A 21,622-nucleotide genomic window follows, 5' to 3' on the forward strand; every position below is an offset into this window, starting at 1 on the left:
TATGTTATATATCTAAGGTGCACAGAATGATCTTTTTTGCGGCATGTAAATATTCCAGTTATGAGAGATGAATGTTGCTCACATAACATCAAGATTGTTTGTGTGGTACAGTTCAGCAGTGTTTTCTTGATCTCATCATTCTGAATGGTGTCAGTGTTCTGCAATAAATACAATTAAACCTAGATATAACAAACTTTTGTATAACGAAATGCTCAATATAATGAAGTATTTAACTTTTCATAACCTCTTGTCCATAGAATACCATGTATTTAGAACCTCAATATAACGAACTGTGTATGCCATTTCAATATAACGAAATTTCACTGCCACCACTAAGGAATGGTGAGACAATAAATGGAAACTTCTGTGGATGTAGATGGTCAAATGACTGAATTACAAGCGGCTGTTTGCAAACGCACCTCTCAAACCACGTGCCCTGCAACAAGCAACAAGAGTGACTGTCGAAGTGGAGCCACATCATGTTCCATATAAAGTCCAAGTGCGATAAGATCCTATTGTGCCCCGTGCACTGTGTGCTTTAGGTGCGAGTTAAAGTGTGTGAGGGTGAAGAAATATGGTGGCTTCACGAGTGCTGCCTTCCCGTGCAAGCAAAGGGAAAGAGGGGGAGGGGGTAAGTTGGTGTACGTCTCAGCGGTGGCTGTGCATGGCTGTGAGCGCGGCTGAGCTCATACGCAGCTGTGCGCCTTTAGAGGAAACCTGCCGCGTATGCAGAAAGTGGGCGTGCCGAGACGGCATGGCACCATGTAAGCTGTCTTATCGTGCATTTAGTATTGGAGGTGCCATAATCTCTAGTTTTGGTGACACGTTGGAGCGAGAGGCAGACTAAGCATTCGCTCCCGGCTGCTGGCACTTTTCCTGATAGCGTCGTCCCAGTGCGGGCAACGCTATCAGCCGCAGGGGCAGAGTGCACATGAAAGCGTGGCTGGGTTTGCTTAATCCATACCGCTGAGAAGATATCGTCGACATGTGTGGCATGAAACCCGTATCATTTGTCGCCAACTCCCAAATTTATCAAAATGAATTGTTTTCTCATTCAAAGTTGTGTTTTCGATTGCCCGATAATACGGAAAATTATGCAGCCCTTTCCTGCATCAGAAAAATCGATCGGCAACTTATTTGCTTAAAAAGTAGAATTTCAAAAGGATGAAATTTCGATATAATGAAGCAAATGTCTATTTTACTGACTTCGGTATATCGAGGTTTACCTGTAAAACAAGAGGCTTGGCGAGAAACTTTTGTACAGCATACAGTTGAATAATTTTCCCTGTGTGTCTCTTTTCTTTTCTTATACAGGGTTATGAAGCATGCAACTTACTACAGACACGAAACATTCTTCCCAAGACTCCAGAGGACCCACCCAAGCCATCATTGCCTGGCGAGAATGCAGTTTGCTCGCCTGAGTAAGTGCTGGCTGTTTTGTATTGTGGGCATACATGCATGCGTGTGTGTGGATGATGAGTGATCTGGGGACGTCGAGGGGTTTTGCTTAAAGGGTCCCTGAAATGGTTTGGACAAATTTTGCAGACACGTAGGATAAAGCTACAGTAAAACGTTAGTGGCACAATTTGAATGAAGCGTTTCATGTTAAGAAAGATACGGATGACTACAAGTCACCCTCCTCCCTAGCTGTGCTTTTCCTCCTTAACCCATTCACTGAGTAATCAGGGGGGCTAAGCTCTGCCTTGTGTGGCTCTGTGCCATTGGTGTGACATTGTGTCATCTAATTCGAAGCCTCTCCAACTTCTCCGCTAGCCGACTGGCCGTCGATCCTCCACAAGATCTATCCAAGCAGCATACGTTGTGAGCATTCTGTCGCGGTAAAATGGCCAGTCCACTTGCGCTTAGGTATGTTTATCCGAAAGCCAGACACATTAGAATTCTTTATTATGCTAGTAATCCTCCGGCGCAAAGTGACAGCCGCAACCGTATAGATCCTGGCGCCGATCGGATACCGACAGTTTGATGCGCTGCAACCATTCCGCTCGTCTGCTGCCTTGCAGAGGGACACAGTGTTACAGCTTAACATATCGCTGGTTGCTACATTTGCAGCCCACAACGCAACAAGAGCGAACCATGGTGCTTGCAAAAAGAAAGCTCGAGACCAACATTGCTGCACAGCTTGTGTCAACACGGAGCATGTTGTAACACAAACAGACGACACTTGCTGTGTGCCGGAAGTGCTTGAGTGTAGTGATAAATTATTGTTGTGTATTCTCTTTCTGTTACTTTCTTTTTGTGCAAACAAATGAACCAACATTTTAACTATTGTGAACAACACTTGTTCACCATAAAGTTGGAAAACTTATTGATGACGCAACCTGAGTAGCCAGTCGGATAGCTCACCCAACTGTCGTCAGTTGGGCCAAACATGTCAATTGGGATGGGGTGGCTGAAAACCTAGAGGAGCGGCACCGTTGCAGTCGGCAGCGATGCACATTTTTAACACATTATAATAAATTACATGCATTATGTGGAGCGGTTAAATGTGTTACAGTCGATCCCGGATACATCGAATTATTGCCTATATTGAACAGTTGTAAAATCACCTTGGGAATCCCATGCAAAAGTATAGTGCTATTGTTTGTGTATATAGAACTCCTGTGCACCGGCATATCGATGTATTGAACCCCGTGCTGAGCTGCGTCCCGGCAAGTGCGCTTCTCCCACCATACCGCACCCCTGCAAGTGCGCTTCTCCTCACTAAGCTCTCGCGATGTTCCCACGATCTCGCGCATACCGCCCCGCACTCCGAGAAAGGGGTGTGTGACGGCACGTGACGAGGAGCACTTGGAGTGCGATTGGGTGTGAAAGGGAAGCGGGAGGGAGAAACCACGCTGACTGCAGGCGCCCGTTTCCTGTGTTTTGGTTGGCTGACACCGCTGGCGCAGTGAGACGAACGACGTCAGTGCAGCTTGGGCTTGTGATAGTGCGGAGACGTGGAGCGGTGCATCTTTCGATTCGCTTTGTTCCTTTTATTCACGAGGCCAATGCGAAAGCTTGATACTCGTGTGGTGCAGTGCGTTTTTCTTTCCGCTTTTGGCACTTGTACACCCTGAGTACGATCCTCAAGAACAAAGCCGAGTAAGGCAGTGCAGTCCAGTCGCCCTGGAGTGTGTCGTGTGTGCATCCCAACCTTTGATAAGGTCGAGAAGGCATTGTACACCTGGTTTTTGGAGACACGTGCCAAGAACATACCCGTTGACGACCCAATGCGCATGGAGAAGGCCAAATGGTTTGCTGTGGCCTTCGGAGAAGAAAGCTTCACTGGTGGCACTGGTTGGCAGCAGCGATTTAAGAGTCGCTACAGTATCGTCGGAAAGACCCTTTCGGGCGAGAGCGAGGTGACTAGCACAAGTCATATAGAGAAGTGGTTGTCGAGAGCGAGGTGACTAGCACAAGTCATATAGAGAAGTGGTTGTCCGAAGAGTGGCCGATACGCGTCTGGTTTGATACGCGTCCAATAAGAAAGCTTGGATGACACGCGATTTTTTCGTTGAGTGGATACAGGCGCGGGATGCCGAACAGGAGAAGTCTGGCCGCAAAGTTTGTCTTCTTCTTGACAATTGTTTGGCCCATAATGTCGTCTGCCCATTAAAGCAGATCACCTTCAAGTTTCTGCCGCCAAACACAACGGCAAAACTTCAGCCTCTCGACCAAGGCATTGTAAAAGCGTTTAAGGTTGGGTACAGACGACTGTTGGGTACAGGCACCTAATCAACCTTCGGTTAGGAATCGAACTCAAGGTGAACCTCCTTGGAGCCATTCAAATGCTGACTGGTGCTTGGAACGACATAAAGAAAAGTACAATTGTGAACTGCTTCCGCAAAGCAGGCTTTGTGGTAGCTGCAGATGACGGATGTCTTGACAGTGAAGACGATGACGCTGGATGCCTGGACAGCGAATTTCACGAGCTCTCGGTATTCCCAGGGGCCATCCCAGGCAGCGTTGCAGCACGCGATTTCGTCAGTGCTGACGACGGCGTGCAAGCTGTAGCGGATCGTGCTGATGCGGAGATTGTGGCTGACATCATGGGTGACGAGGAAGCAGACTCGAGTAGCGGCGAAGGTTCCGACAAAGAGGACCAACTACCATGCACTGCAGCTGAACTTGCATCAGCTTTCAGCTTCATTTGCCGCTGTTGTGACACAATGGAAGGAGCTGGCCTTTCTCATTTGGACACTGTCAACAAGCTTGAGGACAGCTTAGTGAACTTGATGGTGCAGAAGGAAAAGCAAGCAAAGGTCACAGATTTTTTTCTTTCGAAATAAAGTGCGCTGGTCATCGCGCTGTGCTTTTGTTTTTTTACGCGCCTTGGAGGCACAGATCGGTAAGTTCTCGTTAGTCACAACATCGGGAAACTGCTTTGAGATGTGTGTAGTTGTAAGAGAAGTTTTTGACATGCATTTTTTACATTTCGAATTATCAATATATCGAACTATTTCGTGATCCCCTTCAAGTTCGATACAGTGAAACCTTGTTAAACCGTAGTTGGCCGAAGCTTGGAAAAAGTACGTACTTAACGGTAGTACTGTTTAACCGACTAGCATGAGATCGCCCACTTACCTGTCGAAAACGGAACTCAGAGAGTGCGAAGAAAGGGGAAAAAAACGTTCAGTATTTATTCACTTCGCGCGACAAAAGTGTTATTTTCGTTTGATGCCGCGGCAGCCTAGCACGACAACGACAGCTGCCTCAAACTTACTGAAGCTGCGTGCCAGCTCCCTCTTCTCAGCAAACACTCGCATGGCAGATTCCTCGGCGTTACGTATTCTCCGTGCACGTGCGCAGTAGTACTGCAGAAGTCCCGGGTGCGCCTTTTTCATTGCAGGGTGCCGGAGTTTGGAATACTTTTCATTTGTAATAAAGTTACGTTATCGCGCCCTGTTCTCGTCGCGACGATTACATTCATGAGGCTGACGTAGTGCGCAACTTCTTCCACTGTCGGGCCTTTATCGCCCGTGCTGCTGCTTTCCGTGTCGTCCTCATCACTGTCGCTAGCTGACACTTCGGCAGCAACAGAGGCAACGATGGCGAAAAGTCGAACCTCGTAGCCGACATCCCTTCGCAGTCGCAACAGCACTGCTGAGCAACTTCTTTGCATTCCAAATGCCACACAATGTAGTCAGCAGCAGATCCCTGTCGTGTGCCAATGCTGACTTCTTCGTGTCACGTTCGATAGCACGGACGATGTCTAATTTTTCTTCTGTGCTGAGCACCCGGCGTCTTTTTTTATCCGAGCTTCGGAACGACGCGAGTCCTCGCTTGCACTACGCCATAACGCTCTCGGCTCCCTGGCACGGCGTTGAAATGATGTTGATGTTGATGCGGCTTCACGCGCAAATGCACAGGGAGCTTGAGGCTTGTTCTGCCGGGCTGCCCGATGGAGACAGCGCATCGCCGTGTTTGCGCGACGAAAAGTTGAAACGCTACGTTTTAACCGATGCGTACGCAATAAGCTGGTACGGTTTATGCGGATACAGAACACATTATGTTCAATGGCCGCTGAGTCGGGGATTTGACTTTACTACTTTTAAAACAAAACTGCTGTTTAAGCGGGTACGGTTTAACGAGGTTTTACTGTATATCCGGGATTGACTGTACTTATTGATCAGAAGGACCTACCCTAATGACGCAGTACGTTTCTACAATATCGTCAAAATCATTTCAGGGTCCCTTTAACTAATACAGCTGCATGCTGCTGTATTTGTGAAAATGCAACAATGCTGGGCAATGGATCTGTCAGTAGTGGATGCTGATGAGCAGATACATTGGTTATTCCTTAAATACCGTAAAAACCGGAATATAGGTTGAACTTTTTTTCATACTACAATTGCGAAAAGTCGACCCTCGTCTTATATACCGGACACTGGCGGAAAAGCTACGGAAGTCTTGCAACAATGGGCGGACGAAGTAAACAGCCGCCGTCGCCATCAGCAGCTGCGTGGCGCGGCGACATTGTGGCACCACTATTTTGCGTTTCCATTGTCACAAAGTTATATTGGTTAAAGGCTGCTTTTTCACAATTTGCTTCAAAATGAGCGGAAGCCGACGGCAATTCACCGTCGCCTTCAAGAAAAAGGCGATTGAGTACGCGGAAGCCCACGGCAACCTGGCGGAACAGTGGGAATTCGGAGTATCCAAAATGAGCAGTCGGTACTGGCGGAGGCAGAAACAGCATATTACAACTTGCAGTAACCGAAAGAAAACATCATTTTGTGGGCGGTCCGAAGTGGACCGCAAAACTGGAAAACAAGGTCGCGGAGTTCGTCCGGGAGCTGCATGTAAGATCGCTGCCTGTGACTGCCGAATGCATCCGTGTGAAAGTGGTAGAGATCGCGCGCGCCTCTGGACTGGGCAGCAAGAAGCACTCGTCATCCGACTCTATTTCAGATGACTCTGATCAAAGGCGTTGCTCTGATTCAAAGTAGCGCTTGCACACTTCGTGCCCTTCTGTGTACTGTACATCCGGCCAATTTCTAACAGTATCGCGCGACCATCGACCCGCGTGTTTGTCAGCACCTTATCATCACGGCACGGAGTGGCGAAATAGCGAAAGTAAGTGCACGTGTACACATGCACGTATCTCGTTTGTTTCGCCGCTCAGCGCCGTTAATAAGGTGGTGACAAGCACGCAGGTCGATGGTCGCGCGATACTGCTAAAAACTTCGCCAGGTGCACATGCGAGTAGCATTTAAATAAATACTGTCACCATTGTGCAACCGGCTGAGTTGTATTTGTTTCAAGGTAAGGGTGTCTTTCAGTACTTTTGCCATTGAAAAAGATTTATTTTTTTCATGTTTAGAATTCGTTAGTTGGGGGATCAACCTGTATTCCGGTCCGACCTATAGTCCGGTTTTTACGGTAAGCACTCTGGTTCTGATGGTTGCACCAAATTATGTTGAAAAGAATGGGTGGTTTGCTAATATGCACCAACTTGCCCAACAACAAGTTCTTCTAAGGTTTGTTATCTGATGATTGATATATATTATGCAAACAAAATAACACCTTGCTAGTGTACTTTAAAATTATTGTTGAAAGGGCTTATGTTGAAATATACTTTTTTGTGAGGTAGACACTTAATTTTACCAATGCAAGTTTTTATTTTTAGCACTCAGAATTTATCTCAAATTGTGCTGTGATGTATTCCATTGAGCAAAAGTATGCAGATTTCGTGATAAAAGCAATTTTACTTCTGCACCTATGAAGGCAACTTGAAACTGGTAGCAGTCTAACAGGGCATTGCATACTTTCCAGGACACTTGTCAATTTCACTTTGGGTGCCTGAATTACGAATAAGTTTAGTTTTTTTGGCAAGCCTGTGGTCCGTATACTTTTGCTTGTGGGTGTTCCTACATGTCTGCTGCTCATGTGAGCAGTGTTCCTTGTATAAAGTGTATGGCACTTGCATATGTCAAATACGATAAGTGCAAACTTGTTCCTTCACTTGCAAGAGTATTGAAGAAGAAACAAAATAAGACCATGCTGTCTGCTGAGCTCAGCTGCATGTTATTTGGTATTTTTCTAATTATGCATTATCCCCCATGGTGGTGGCTACGGTGTTGCGCTAGTAAGCCTGAGGGCATGGAATGAAATCGCCGGCTTTGGCGGCTGCATTTTGATAGGGGCAAAGTTCAAAAACGCCTGTGTTCTGCGCATAAGTGCATGCTAAAGTACCCCAGGTGGTCAAAATTGATCCAGAGTCCCCCAGTACGGCATGCCTCATAATTAGGTCATGGTTGTGGCACGTAAAGCCCCAGCATACATATTTTTTTAATTATGCATTATTTTTTTGCTGTCTCTCGTCCTTGTTACAGCATTTTTAGGTGCACTTTGACCAAGATACCAGAGACACAGTCCCTTCTACAGAAGGCTCGCCTACCTTTAGGTGTCCTTATTCATCCGTTTCGAGATGTTACTGTAAGTAACACCTTGCCTTGTATGCTTTGTTTGAGTTGGTGGCAGTTCATGTGCTTTATAGAGTATATGTTGAATAGAGCTTGTAGCTACAGTTGCCAGCAAAATTTTTTGTATGCAGAAGGGTTTGCACAAATGTATGAGCATGCACAAGCAACAGAAAAAAACATTGCAGTTTCACTCGGAAGGCAAAGCATTGATTGCGATACGAAATTAGTAGACTGCTAAATGAAATAAGGATAGTAGATTTATCAGCGGTATAAACTTGCAAACATTCGCTTATTAAATAAATACCATATACCATATTTACTCGATTCTAACGCACTCTCAATTGTAACGCGCACCCGTTTTCCGTGATCAAAAAAAAAGAGAAAAAAAAGAAAGAAAAGTCCTTTACAGTACCATGCATCTCATTCTTTCATACAGAAATACAACTTTCTCTCATTTGGAAAAACAAAGATTTACTCCCAATACACTAAAGTTGTGATAAATAAAAAGAGTTGCAGTTTCGCCCGAAAGGCGAAGCATTGATAGTGATAGCAAATTACTAGACAGCTATACGAAAAGTAAGGATAGTAGTTTTATCGGCCGTATAAACTTCTAAACATTCGCTTACCAACTAAATTAGCAAGCATAGTGTCATGCGCCCACAAGCAAACACGAACACGTCTCACGCAATGACCGTGGAAACTCTTTATGAGCAGTAGCAGGAGCGAGCTAATCATTGAGCGAATTGACCTTCGTGCGGCCTCTTGCTTCAACGCGACTCTCTCCATCACAGGTTGCTTTCAAGATAGGCGCCGCACGGCTGCGCTGTACGTAGCAGCTGCCATAGTAGAACGCATCTCCTGTTTGCACCAGCCCTGCGCGCAAGTTTCGAGAACTCTGAACGCCCGTGATGCGGCCCGATTTCCGTCCGTCTCTGCACATGTGATCACTTTCCTTTTAATTACAGCATTGTGATGAACTCGGCATGTCTTTGCAGTCGGCACTTCCATGCTGATAGCGCAAACGCAAAAAACGGGAGGGCGGACGGTGCGCTAACTAAAAGCACACATACTACAGCGCATGGAGGAAGCTATGGCAGCTAGGCCATTTTGAAATGCCGATGGCGATATGGTAACGCAGATTTAGGGTCGTACTCGATTCTAATGCTCACGTAGTTTTTGGACCGTTTTATCAGAAAAAAAAAGTGCACGTTAGATTCGAGTAATTACGGTAATTAAGGAATACATGCTGCGTCCCATGACAAATCTCCCTGCCCACTCTTGTTATGCTTCACCGCGTAACAATGCTGTATTGAGGCGAAGCCAAGTTCCGGGAACTGGCATTGTGTAACGCATTGTGCTTTCCGAGCTTCAAAGCCATTGGCGAGGATTACGTAAGTGGAGGCGGCGCCATTGCTATCAGTGGCAGTTGGTTTAATGAAAAACACTGTACTGAACAGCAAGAAGCTTGGTAGCAAACGTTGAAGTAGCTAGGCCTAGCGTTGCCACGGTGGTGGCTATGGCTGCCAGCGGATCCGTGTGCGAGAGCGCCAGTTTGAAGTGGCGAGATAATGAAAATGGTGGCAGTTTTAGCTTTGATCAGTGCCATTTCGGACTATAGTCTGGTCGAAAAGTCAGGAAAATCGCACGGCAAACGGTTTTTGTGTCCGAAATTTCAGACCTTCTTATAAATTACCTCAATGCGTACCGTGGCAGTGCCGTGAAGGCGTGTGAATTATCAGGCATGTCTGAAAAATCGGGCTTTTGGAAAATCGTTCATTCGCTGTATTGTCTCAGTATATCTTGGTGGTGGCGATGAAATTTTGTTATATTAAAATCACATATAAACACACTTCGTTATATTGAGCTTCTTATTACATGGTGTTTAGAGACAATAAATTATAAGAACATAAATACTTTGTTATATAGAGAATTTTTTTATGTTGAAGTTTGTTATAACGAGGTTTAGCTGTAACATGTATTTTGAACCTCAGTGTAATGAAGTGTGTCTATATGCAATTTCAATATAATGAAATTTCACTGCAGCCATGAAGGAGTACTGAGGCACTAAACGGAAACTTCTGCGCACATAGATGGTCATATGGTTGAATTACATGCAGTTGCTTGTAAACACACCACTCAAATTGTACGCCACGTAAGAGAGAGCGACTGCTGAAGCAGAGGAGAGCTTTCGTCAGAGCGGTGAATTCGGCTGGTCATGGCCTCTGAAATCTCACTGCCTGGTTTTGGAGGTCATGACTAGTGAGTGCAGTGTCGACATAGCATATCATGCACTCGCATTGTGCATTCTACGCTGCATTTAGTTATGTATTCCGAATGCATTATGTGAGTGCCTGATTTGGTGTTATTGTTGTGGCCCTGCCTTGTGCGGTAACAGGACAACACAACAGTGATAAACATGTGTAGCAGTAAGGTACTAAATGCAAGACCCTCTCGTCACCATGTTCCGTATAAACTTCAAGTGCAATAAAAACCTATCACGCCCCCCCCCCCCCCCCCCCCCTACGCATGGTATGTCTTGGTTGAGAGGGAAAGTGTGCGAGGTGAACTGAGAGGAATGGTGGCTTGATGCGTGCAGTCTTTCCACGCGCGCATCACGTGCAGTCTTTCCACGTGTGTGGGCCACCATGCTTATTAAATTATTTAATTAGCAAATCTTCACTGCAATATATAAGGCCAATAAAAACTACGAACCTTCATGCAGTTGTCCAATATTTTTGCTAATGTTATCCATACTTTGCCTTTCGGACAAAACTGTGGCGTTGATGATCATAAACACTATACTAGGAACAATGCATAACAGCTACTTAAATTTCACACACAAGTCTTGGACATGACGCACATGCAATGTCTCAAATTTAGAACAAACATGGTGGTCTTGAACAACAGGTGGTCGCCTGTCGCCACTCTTTCAGGTGATATTAAAACGAAGGTTTCTTTGCGGCGTCCGATGTGTGCATTGCTGTATTGGTCAGACAGTGTGGAGGATGGTTTGCTGATAGTGTCATTTGACTACAGGCAACACTATGAGCTGTGATGGTGGAGTGAGCGCGAAAACTTTGCAGGCTTCATACCACCGATGTGAAGTTAGCATTTATATGGCATGGCACCACGCCTTTGGTCGCTGACTCTCAAATTAAACAAAATATTTTTTTTTGCCTTGTAATTAATTTTTTTTCTGATTGCTCGATAATTTAGAAAATTTTAGGCCTCTATCATGTAAGAAAAAATTTGCCGAAGACTGTACTTATTTGTATAAGAGATTGAATTTAAATACAGTGGACTCTCTTTAAACGCAACCTCAAGAGACCAGGGAAATTGGTTCCATTTATCAGGAGTTCCATTTACTGAGAGAATAGAGCTGAATACAATTGCATGAATACAAAACCAACCATCCATGAATATGGTGTTCTCTTTAAGAGACAGTTCCATTTAAGGGATTTCCATTTATAGAGATTCCATTGTACAGTGAAATTTCTATATAATGAAGTAAAGTGTTGATTTTACTGACTTCTTTATAGTCAAACCCACTTATAACGATTCCATATATAATGATCTATCAGTTATAATGACCACATTTTAGTGCACTTACGATTTTCCGACCCTGCCTATTGAAACTGCTTCCAGACATAATGAACATTTTTTAAATTGCCATACTGTTGCAACGAATGCTTCGAACCTGGTCACAGTAAAGAGATGGCACACGCGGAGTACCAAAGCATGGAAGCGTGACCAAACTGGGTACACGGAAGCACCCGCCCAGCTCTAGTCCAACCGCAAGGATGATACAGCCTTCAAGATGATCAAGCTACCAGATTTCGGAAGCCGCAATAAAAAGTCGCATGCTTTCAAGGCACACCTCCAGATAGGAGGCATACAGCATGGCAGGGGGAGTGCACTGGCGCGTGTGCCGGTGCGATATCACATGCCATAAAGATGGCACTCTCGTTTTTGTGCAGTTGTCTATGCAGCAGCATGGGCATTGCGCCTGTTTCAACGATTTGGAATGACCATCCATGTCTTCCACCATGGGAATTTCAGCTGCTCAAGCATTCCTGTCGACGCAGCCCGCGTCGGCGAGAATGCTTGCACCACGCAGTGTTGCAAAGGATTGGTGGTTACTGCACCGTTTTCATGAGATCACGATTCAGTGGTGCTTTGTTTGTGCGTTGCCAATTGCTGCTATTGGTTCGTGGTGACATTTTACGATTCTGAACATGGAATTTTTTTCCCCCGAAGCGACATTTATAACGTAATTTTTAGGCCCTTTGTGTAGCTTATGTGCACTCATAATGTCGAGACAGTGATGTCCGAGACCTTCGCAGAATGGTGGCATGCTGCACTAGTTTCTGAAGTTAATGCTTCCAGCCAGTTAGAACACTTTGCTCTCTAATGAAAAATGGTGGCTGTGCTTACAGTTTAGAAATGACAGGTGATTGGAACTGGGTGCCATTTTGAAAGAGCTATATGACACTGCATTTCATTCTTTAGATAGAAGTTGCTGCCGAATTGTAACTGATGCCTGCTTCAGTGCGGTTAATTTTTTAGCGTTTTTAAGGGCAAGTCCATATATAAAGAACTACTGATAAAACAGACCACTTTTTGTGGAACTGTCAAGTTTGTTATAAATGGGTTTGACTGTATCGAGGTTTAACTGTATTAGCACCAATTTTCATCTGTGGTAGCTATGTGGAGGATAAAAGCACATCGTAATCATAATAATGTTTTTTTAGACATTTAAAACTTGACCCTTGTGTTATACAAGTTCAAATGTAGGTTAATATATGCACAATAAAAGTGTTGAATCAGAGTCGTGTGTCATTTTTTGTGTGGTGGGGCTCCCATCTATATAGTACTCGTAGTGAATAGCAATATAGTTTTATTGTGCATCCCTGTTAAAGTGAATTGGTTGTTAGCTGTATGGGGATGTATCTGCTGTAAATTTAGACTTTTATGGATTCACTATGGCTTATTAAACGCAACAGTAATTTATCAACCCCTTTTGCTCGTGTCTTTGTCACTGCAGCACCTGCCTGTGATTCAAAGCAGCACCATTGTGCGCTGTCGCTCTTGTCGTGCCTACATCAACCCGTATGTGCAATTTGTGGAGCGGCAAAAGTGGAAGTGCAACATTTGCTTCCGCATCAATCCCTGTAAGTAGGCCTTGCAGAGACCTTGGGTAACCTCGGATAAAACGTGCATGTTATCAAAATATGTCGGTCTTGCTTGAAAATGTATTGTGTGAAGTCAGAATGGAGTTTGTAGCTGTGCTTTAGCTAGGGTGAGATTGTGCAAGCATCTCGCTTTCAGAACGTTTGCTTTGCCTCCTATGTCACAGAGTAGGCAGCGTTCAATTGGCACTCTGCCTCTCTGAGCAAACAACCGTTGACAAAAGTGCAGCACCGGCAAATCATGAGAGCGCAAGAGAATGTTTGTAAAGTGAGATGCTTGCGCAATTTCGACCCTGTATTTTGCTTTTTCCTCTGTTCAAGTTCAGTAACATACTTTTGAAGCATGTGGTCTCTTCTACTGTATGTTAATTGCACTTATGAGTAGAACTGCAAAAAGAGCTGTCAGTTGCAAATTTCAAGTGGGAGGCAGTTAGTGTATTGTATCACATTGGCAAATTGTTTTTAAATTGTTCAGTTTGTAGATATGGCTGCACAAAATGCCATTTCATTATTTCACCTAATTTGTGAGGTACTGGCTAGCTTCTTTTTCTGAGGGACTTACGGTCGTCAAGGCGTCAAGCATGAATGCACATTCTATGTTTAAACTGCATGCGTAGTTGCAGATGACTTTAATTCATTGAAGTGCCATTGTATCTTACTATCTTAATTATTTCGTAGAACATAAGTGTGCAGTCTGAGGTATAATTCACAAATTGATATTATATAGAGGGACCATGCGAGACAAAGCATGCATGTTGTTTTTATTCCACATTTGCTTACTGTGGGACCTGAACATGCTTCAGCAGCATTGAAAGTGGCGAGGTCAGAGTATTTAATACTTTAATTTGCTCCACAAATCAGTCTCCGTGCGGTCTGTAGTGGCCCACATCGATTTTTGGCAGAAGGCACTTGACACAGATTTTTGCTGTTCGTTTGGTTGGTGGGCATGAAGGTCATACTTCACATGTTAACTCCACACGTGTAGCCACTACTTAAAAAAAAACAAGACCAAAAAGAATGCTTTATGCTTTTTGGAAACAAGTAGAAGTCTCAGCTCTGTGCAATAAATTAAAAACCTTTATAACTAACACTTTATGCACTCTTCAATGGTTTACAACACAATGTGTTCTTCACCTCGCCTTGTGTTGGGCCCAGTGGCAAATCAGCTTCTTCCAAAAGTGTTTCATTTTATAGGATGGTGCATAGTGCCTCACTTATTTGCAGGACATTAGGTTCCAATTCTGTCATATGAAAAAACTTCTTAAATTAGAGAGTTTTAACTCGCCCTTAAACCCATTACAGCTCTTTACCGGGGATACACAGGCTTGAACGAGGGAACTTGGGGTGCCGTAATGTAACATTGACATCAACTACAGCAATGTAGTTGCAATGGCCATATTTATAGCCATGTTCTACCTATCTGCTAGTGCAGAAGCATCGGCAGTAGCAATCAGTAACGTATGGTACAAGTTTTCTTTCTCTTTCTGCGAGAACAGTAATGCAACACAAATGTTTCTTGGGTGTTCTTGTTGAAGAAATTGTTACATGACGTTGCTACCAGTGCTTTGCCAACATGCAGCATAACTAGGCAATTGTAAACATGGTTACAATGTCTGTCAAAAAGCATGACTGCAAGTTGTTGTGGGAAGACAACATTGGGAAGATAGCTTCCACTATTGCTAATGTAAGACACAATTTGATTGGAAGCACCATAAGTCCTCGCTGGTTGAGTGGAATGCAAACGTTTTTATGTTTGTTTTTATTTTGAATTTGTTAGTTGAATAACTTTCATTTGCTCATGTCAACTTACTAAATTCTTTTTGCATTCTCCTCAGGACCACACAAGGAACGCGTTGTGTCACAACAGATGGGGGTAAAAATAATGTTGCAAAGCCCCTTTAAGTATATTTATCCTTCGTGCCATTAGAAAGAAAAATTGTGTTGGCCTCTGTATTTATGTGAATGTAAGCTGGTGGGTGCATGCAGGCATGATGGACAAATATGCAATTTTCTTGATAATCTATAGCCTACATGTGCACCATTTTCTTTTGTGATGCATATTCTTGGCCCAAAGGCAATTCTTGTTCTCAGTATTTAAGGGGAACTTGTATTACTCCAGCTACGGTCTCCTCAAAATGTCTAGATGAAGCATTGGATAAGCGTCTGACTCGTGGAAAGATCTTGGACACTTTGAGAAGACTGGGGGTGCAGATTCAAGTGATAAACATCAGCAGGCCTTTGACGATAAAGTTCTGTGAATTCGTGACCTCTGTACTGTGGAAAGCATTTGCATTTTGCTATTCGCACTTTCCAGCGCCTATAGGTGGCGCAGAGAACGTTCCAATATGGCGGGGATAGAGGTGATGGAGGCGATACGAAAGCGTGCGCATCTGCAGAAGCAGGCAGCTTACGGGCCTCTGGTATCTCTAAGCGCGATCCTTAACATTGCTAAGGAAACGCAGAGATGTGTTGTAGAGGGAGAGGCTACGTTTAACGCTGGCCATATAATATGGTGTGAAATACGAAAGACGACAAGCGCGGCTGTTCAGGTCGAGTAACGCTGCCTGCAGACAAGCGCCGTGAGAGGCCCGCCGCATACTATGAAAGTTCACGTCTGCAGTGTAACCGGCGCCGTAAAGGTCACTATGTATCCTTACGTTTTGTAATCTATACGCGATGCACAAGAATTGACACCAAGCAGTTAATCGGTAGCGCTCAGATGTAAACAAAGCGCAGTATGCGCTTTATGCCGCTGCATAAGGTAAACGTTGGGTGCATTCACGATGAGATAAATGGCTCGACGCACCGGCTTATATACGGAATGCTTGTTAATGATGCCAGATAATACGTAAACATTTCAGTAGTGCCGATGTACAATATATGAGTGACACTATGACGTGTGCCAGCGCGCCCCGTTTTACAGCACGATTAATGTTTTCGCGTGCTGTAGGGAAGCTCGCATGCGCATTCTTCATCAATGACCGCTTCAGGTACGTAGTCCTGGCCCTTGTTTCTTGCAACATTGTTATAGAAGAGATACTTTAAGACCAAACAAAACTACAAAATCAGAAACACGTGCGCTCGACCCCCGATCAGTACACACCTTTGAATACAGCAAAAGAAAAAAATAATCTGCGAATGCCTTGTGCATAGACCACCTGTTTCGTTCTCACACAAAACGACTTCGAACAGTTACGGAATAGGTTCTCTAGTTTGCAATGCTCGCGACGCAGCGTCAGGCACCGTCGCAGAGTATTTCCCGAAACAGCGCGAGTGCAGGCAGAAAACTTAATAAACGGTGACACTTGTGTACTAAAATTTACTTTGGGAATCTGTAGAGGGCCTTCTTCAGCCAACGCTAGGTCTCAGTTACACCATGGTCTCAGTCTTGCTTCGTGAAACCGCAGCGGGATCTTTTGCGAAGACACAGCGTTTCTCTTCAGCCGCTTTCGTAAGAGCTCGCCAGAAAAATAAAATGAAATCATTGAGCAACAGTCAAGTAGACTCACCAAGGTGGCCCCAAAAGAAGTTTATGTTGAAATTCTCGCTACATATGACTATTTCTTCGATCACTTGCTTCCAGATGCGGAGCTTGATCACCCACAACTTCCTGTCTTTTTTTTTTTCTTTTGGAAAGTGGTGCTTTTCCCAATACTTTTCCCAATATTACACGATTTGTGCATTGTGGCACACTGCACATGTGGTTGCTCTTCGCTCGTCGACTGTTTTTTTTCCCATATCAAAGAGTACCAAAACGCCAACACAGCTGCAGAAACCGCGTGGGCGGGAAATCCATCACCCCCTCCCGGGTTCCGAAAAAATCCGCGCGGCGGCGCTAGCGTATCTGGAAAGCGCGAATACTGTGCACATGCCTGTTTGTTCTTTCTGGCCAAGAGTGAGTCTGACTGGTTCACACATTCTTCTGAAATTTACGAAGACAATCCAATTTGTGAAAAAAATACCATGGCATTACATGTTTTGGATGCCATGCTAGACCTACTTTTGTTAGATCTAATCATTGATAGGGGCTGATGGAGGCAGGAAATATAGGAAGGCAACTGTTCAGCACTCGGTAAATGACTTCCTTTGAAGTGAGTGCAGTGAGGTGTCATGAAATTTCAAGGGCAAGTCTCCATCTGCCCTGTTTACTGATGGTTAAATCTGCTTCTGGAATTTTAGTGCATGTTATGAGCATAATGAAATCAAGATGGGATTCCATGGAGGAATTTTGCAGTGCCCTTTATTAGCATTTTGAGGACCTGTGATACAGATATCGAGGGGTTGAGATAGGTATCTTAAAGGGGGCATGACACCCAATTTTTGCTCGTAATCTGTATTGTGTGAAGGAATCTTTGTGTATTCAAGAACACGTTGGTGAAATTTTGACTATTTGAGCCAGCATGTAATTTGTAATTTAATTTTTTTATATTGCACTTGAATGGCATAACAGCCGAGCAACACTGGCACACTCATGAACCTTGACGCCACAAACTGCATGCTTGTCGAGCGAGCATGTATGTCCTGGTGGAGAATCATTGTTTCAGCTGTGTACGCATGTGGGAAACTTCTGCTTTGTTCGGCTCGCCATTGGAATTTTTCAACTTACAGCAGCTGAAATAATGCCACTGTGGCACCTATGTAGCCTTGCAGGATGCCAGAGCAAACTGAGCCAGGAGTGCTCCGTACCGTTCTTCAAGTTCCCCAAGGAGCACATCAAGCATGAGGCTTGGGAGATGAATGGGGTCAGGAAGGATTGGCGCTCATCTGACGCTTTTGTTTTGTTCTTGGAACACTTCACGCCAGACAGCTACAGCCACAATTTGCGCCTGCTCGTCGAGTTCGGTATACTCATGAAAAAGCTGAGGCTGCGAGCAGGTGCAATGCCTACTGTGTTCGTGTGCCAACACATCTGGCAGGCAGTGCCCCGGCCAAACGTTAGCCTTGCTATTTTTTTTATCAATATCGGGTGCAATAAAGTAAGTTCAAATAAAGGTTGAGGCAAAGCGTACATTTCACTAAATCCTTGCGCTGCAGACAAATGTGTGCGGGCGTTTGTTTACATATGCTGCACGCAACTACAGAGGAAAAAAAAAGGAACTGTGGGAACGCACGGCTGCTTAACAAATGAGTAGTTTTGTTGAGTACGGATCCGAGAGACATGCATGCATGGAATGCATGCCTGCTAACAGTGTACACGCGTAACAATTTGCATTGTGCGAAGTAGCCCCAGACTTCGTCTTCCGTGAATGACTGGCTAATCTGTGCTGCATGCATGGAATAGCAACAGTGTGGAAAGGTATCAACAGCATCATGCAACAACAGTGTTGCAATCTTATGTTGACCACGTTTACTATGCTGTCTTCGTCCATGGCCTCCAAGAAATGCGCGCGCCGGCTTTGTCCATGGCTGATGCACGCACATCTCCGAGGCCACATTTCGTCACTGAGCTGGTGTTGGCTGAGTGTTGGCTGACACTAGAATGCAGGTGTTCCTCATCCAAACCAAAATAAACTCGCTAATGCAGTGAAATGCAACACTGTGTGTTGTGCGCGGGCTGAGAGTATGTCAGGAAAGTTGAGGTTGACATACCAGCTGTTGAGAATCTCATTTGTTACAAAGTTTGTGCCTCACACCAATGAGCTTGCTATAAATTGATAAAAGTAACTCGTATCACCTTCAGTCACGGCATGGACATTTGTAGAAGTGACCTATTTTTGCCATTTCTGTGCAGTGGTAGCAAGGAATAGGGCGTAAACATTAAGCTTTCGGCAAATTGAGCGTTCTGTTAACCTAAATTGCTTCCATTTTGCTTCTGAGTGATATGTATCATTACAGAGTATCGCTTTGGTGAAGGCACTACCGTGTTTTAGGTGACACTTGATGTAGGGCATGTTGGTAGCAACCTTGAAATATATAAATTTGTTTTTCTTTCTTGAAATGCTTGATGCTAATTAATAACTTTTGCATGTAGTTCGAGTGGAAGATTTAATCCTTTTTATGAAGAAGCGTACCATGACTCACTTGACGATATTCAAATATTTAGTTACTCTGTAATGACTCATTATAATATGCTCAAGTCATTCTATCACCTTGATTTGCTTTCAGTGGAGTCTCAAGCACCATCTATATTTCACACATATGTATCGACAGTTGATCATAATTTGTGACTCAAGTGGATATTCGAAAACATTTGTTTATGTATGCATCTCATCTTTATTCATATTTGAGAATGTTCCACTTGATTTGCAATTAGTTTCACCATTTTTTTTTCAAAGTTATCTTATTTGCTGTGCATTTTACTAACCCCTCGCTACAGATTATTTTTTTATATAATATAAATGATACTCCTTACTATTCAAACTGGATTAAGTCATTACTTAGCATGCTTACTAGAGAGTGACAGCATCGGGTGACATAGTGTCAGCCTGTCTTGACGTAAAACAAAGTTCTGTGTGACTCAGGGAATTTTGCAAAGGCACTCGGGGAAAACCTGGAAACCTCAGGGAATTTGGAAATGTCAACTTGGTAGACACCCTGGAAGGCCACTTTGTGTAGATTGGCAGCTTGAAAAGCTCTGAACTTATTATCTTTGTCATTTTCCCATGTTCATGTACATCATGTGAATGTATAAAAGTTGTGTTCTAAAACACACTCAATGTCGGGCCAAGGCCTATGATCCTTTTTTCACGATGGCGCATGAACATTCCATATCTTTGAACCTCCGGTTGCAACAGTACTAAGGGGAAGGCACGCCTGACAGTGAGGGACTTGGTGCTTCATGTTGGGCACTGTCTGGGCATACCATGAAGCACTTTGTGCACAGGCACAATGTGCTTCATTTTTACTTGTTTTTTTGGGTCGTCCTTCTCGGCATTGCCCTCACTTGTCGCCCTGTCACCTGTACACCCTGTAGAGAACCGTGATAACTGCCTTGCTTATCTTTAGGTTTATTTTTTCAGTATCTGAGTTGCAACTGGTATTAAGCATGAAATCCTTTTAGTTCCCGTTGTTGGCGACCTTTAAGTGACCTTGAGCCAAACGCCAGAGCTGTTCTCTAGGCATTCGAACGACAACGTCCCAGCAACCAATCAAAACTTAAGGAAATGCGGTCTCTGGCCTCCAACCCTTTGTACAGGACTGCAGTACATATGCTAGTTACTGCCCAAACAAGTTACGAAAAATATTGCTTCAGAGTTCTTCCTAATGTTTGTTCACAATACCACTCAAGCTGTAATTTCTAGTACGCTGAAGCTTTGTCATTTCCAATAGGCGGGCGACGTGCAAAAGGCAGGGCACCATACACTTCATTGGTATCTTTTGGTGCTGCGACAGGGTTGCCTGTTCTCATTTGAATGCCAGTGGTCTGCGAGTTCCACAGCGCGGGTTTTAAGTCACCTCGAGAAATGGCGCCATGCTGCGGGGCGCCTCCTTCAGGCGCTTTTCTTCTAGCTGGGCAGTGTGCTCTTGTCTCCCTGATGTCTTTCACTGCCTGTCGTGCTGCCTTCAGCCAGTTTTCTTTTTCTAGCTGGGCAGCATCCATATGGACCAGTGCACAGTGTGCTGTGGTGTTGTGTGGTGTGGTGTGGTGTCCGTTACGAACAAGCACTACACCCATTTTAAGATTGTGGCTAGTATCATCTCCAGCCAGTCTGCTTTGCCGGTTGCCATTTCATGCTTACATCTACTCTCGATTACGGAAGAGCCAGCAGTTTTTTTTATTTTGTGCGACTGCACTGTTAAGTGCTATAAGTATACATTTACTTGGGAGAGAAAATTGTAATCGCAAATTCTGCGTTATGGGGGCGAAATGAGAAAACAGCGGTGTACTTAGATTTAGGTGCACGTTAAAGAACCCCAGGAGGTCGAAATTTCCAGAGTCCTCCATTACTGCATGCCTCATAATCAGAAAGTGGTTTTGGCACAAAAAAACCCATAATCTTTTGTTAATTCTGTGTTGCATGCATTATTGGTCGTTACCTTATAAGTTAAGTAGGTGTTAGAAGTTCGACTGCGCAACATTTGGACGACACACACAGGAAAGAGCACACCACAGAGCGCTACTTGCAACTATCGATTTATTCCCTTGTCAATGGAATAAATGCAAGAAGATACTCGCGGGGGGGGGGGGGGGGGGTAACGACAAAAACAAGTTTGTTTGTTTGTTTGTTTGTTGCTCAATTGAACCTCTAATATGCTATACCAACATGCCCAGTCTTCAACCTTCCCAAGTACATGTGTATCAATACTTCTGCTGCAGCTTGTGTGAACATTATAGGCTTAGAATTACATTTTGCTTGTGTTATTTCATGCTCAATCAGTGCCTGATGACTTCATGTATGACCCATCAACGAAAAAATATGGTGAGCCAGAACGACGGCCTGAGGTTCGCAATGCCACTGTGGAGTTCATGGCTCCTACAGAATACATGGTATGTGTTGCAATTTGCTTATTCATCGTCTTCCCACAGTTCCCTCTGCTGCTTTGCTGTGCTGGTGCGGTTCTTCAGTG

General features: G+C 44.3%; 1 protein-coding gene across 3 annotated transcripts in view; it reads left to right on the forward strand.

Annotated features, from left to right (window-relative positions):
* Sec24AB (Protein transport protein Sec24AB) overlaps positions 1–21,622 on the forward strand; it is a 140,120-nt gene that overhangs the window by 36,070 nt on the left and 82,428 nt on the right. For all 3 annotated transcript variants that reach the window (XM_065432844.2, XM_065432846.2, XM_065432845.1), the window contains 4 exons: positions 1,315–1,421; positions 7,836–7,938; positions 12,970–13,096; positions 21,433–21,542. In XM_065432844.2, the coding sequence (XP_065288916.1) occupies positions 1,315–1,421; positions 7,836–7,938; positions 12,970–13,096; positions 21,433–21,542 (447 nt within the window). The remainder of the gene's footprint in view (positions 1–1,314; positions 1,422–7,835; positions 7,939–12,969; positions 13,097–21,432; positions 21,543–21,622) is intronic.

This window comes from Dermacentor albipictus, chromosome 1, assembly GCF_038994185.2.
Source record: "Dermacentor albipictus isolate Rhodes 1998 colony chromosome 1, USDA_Dalb.pri_finalv2, whole genome shotgun sequence".
Classification (NCBI taxonomy): domain Eukaryota; kingdom Metazoa; phylum Arthropoda; class Arachnida; order Ixodida; family Ixodidae; genus Dermacentor; species Dermacentor albipictus.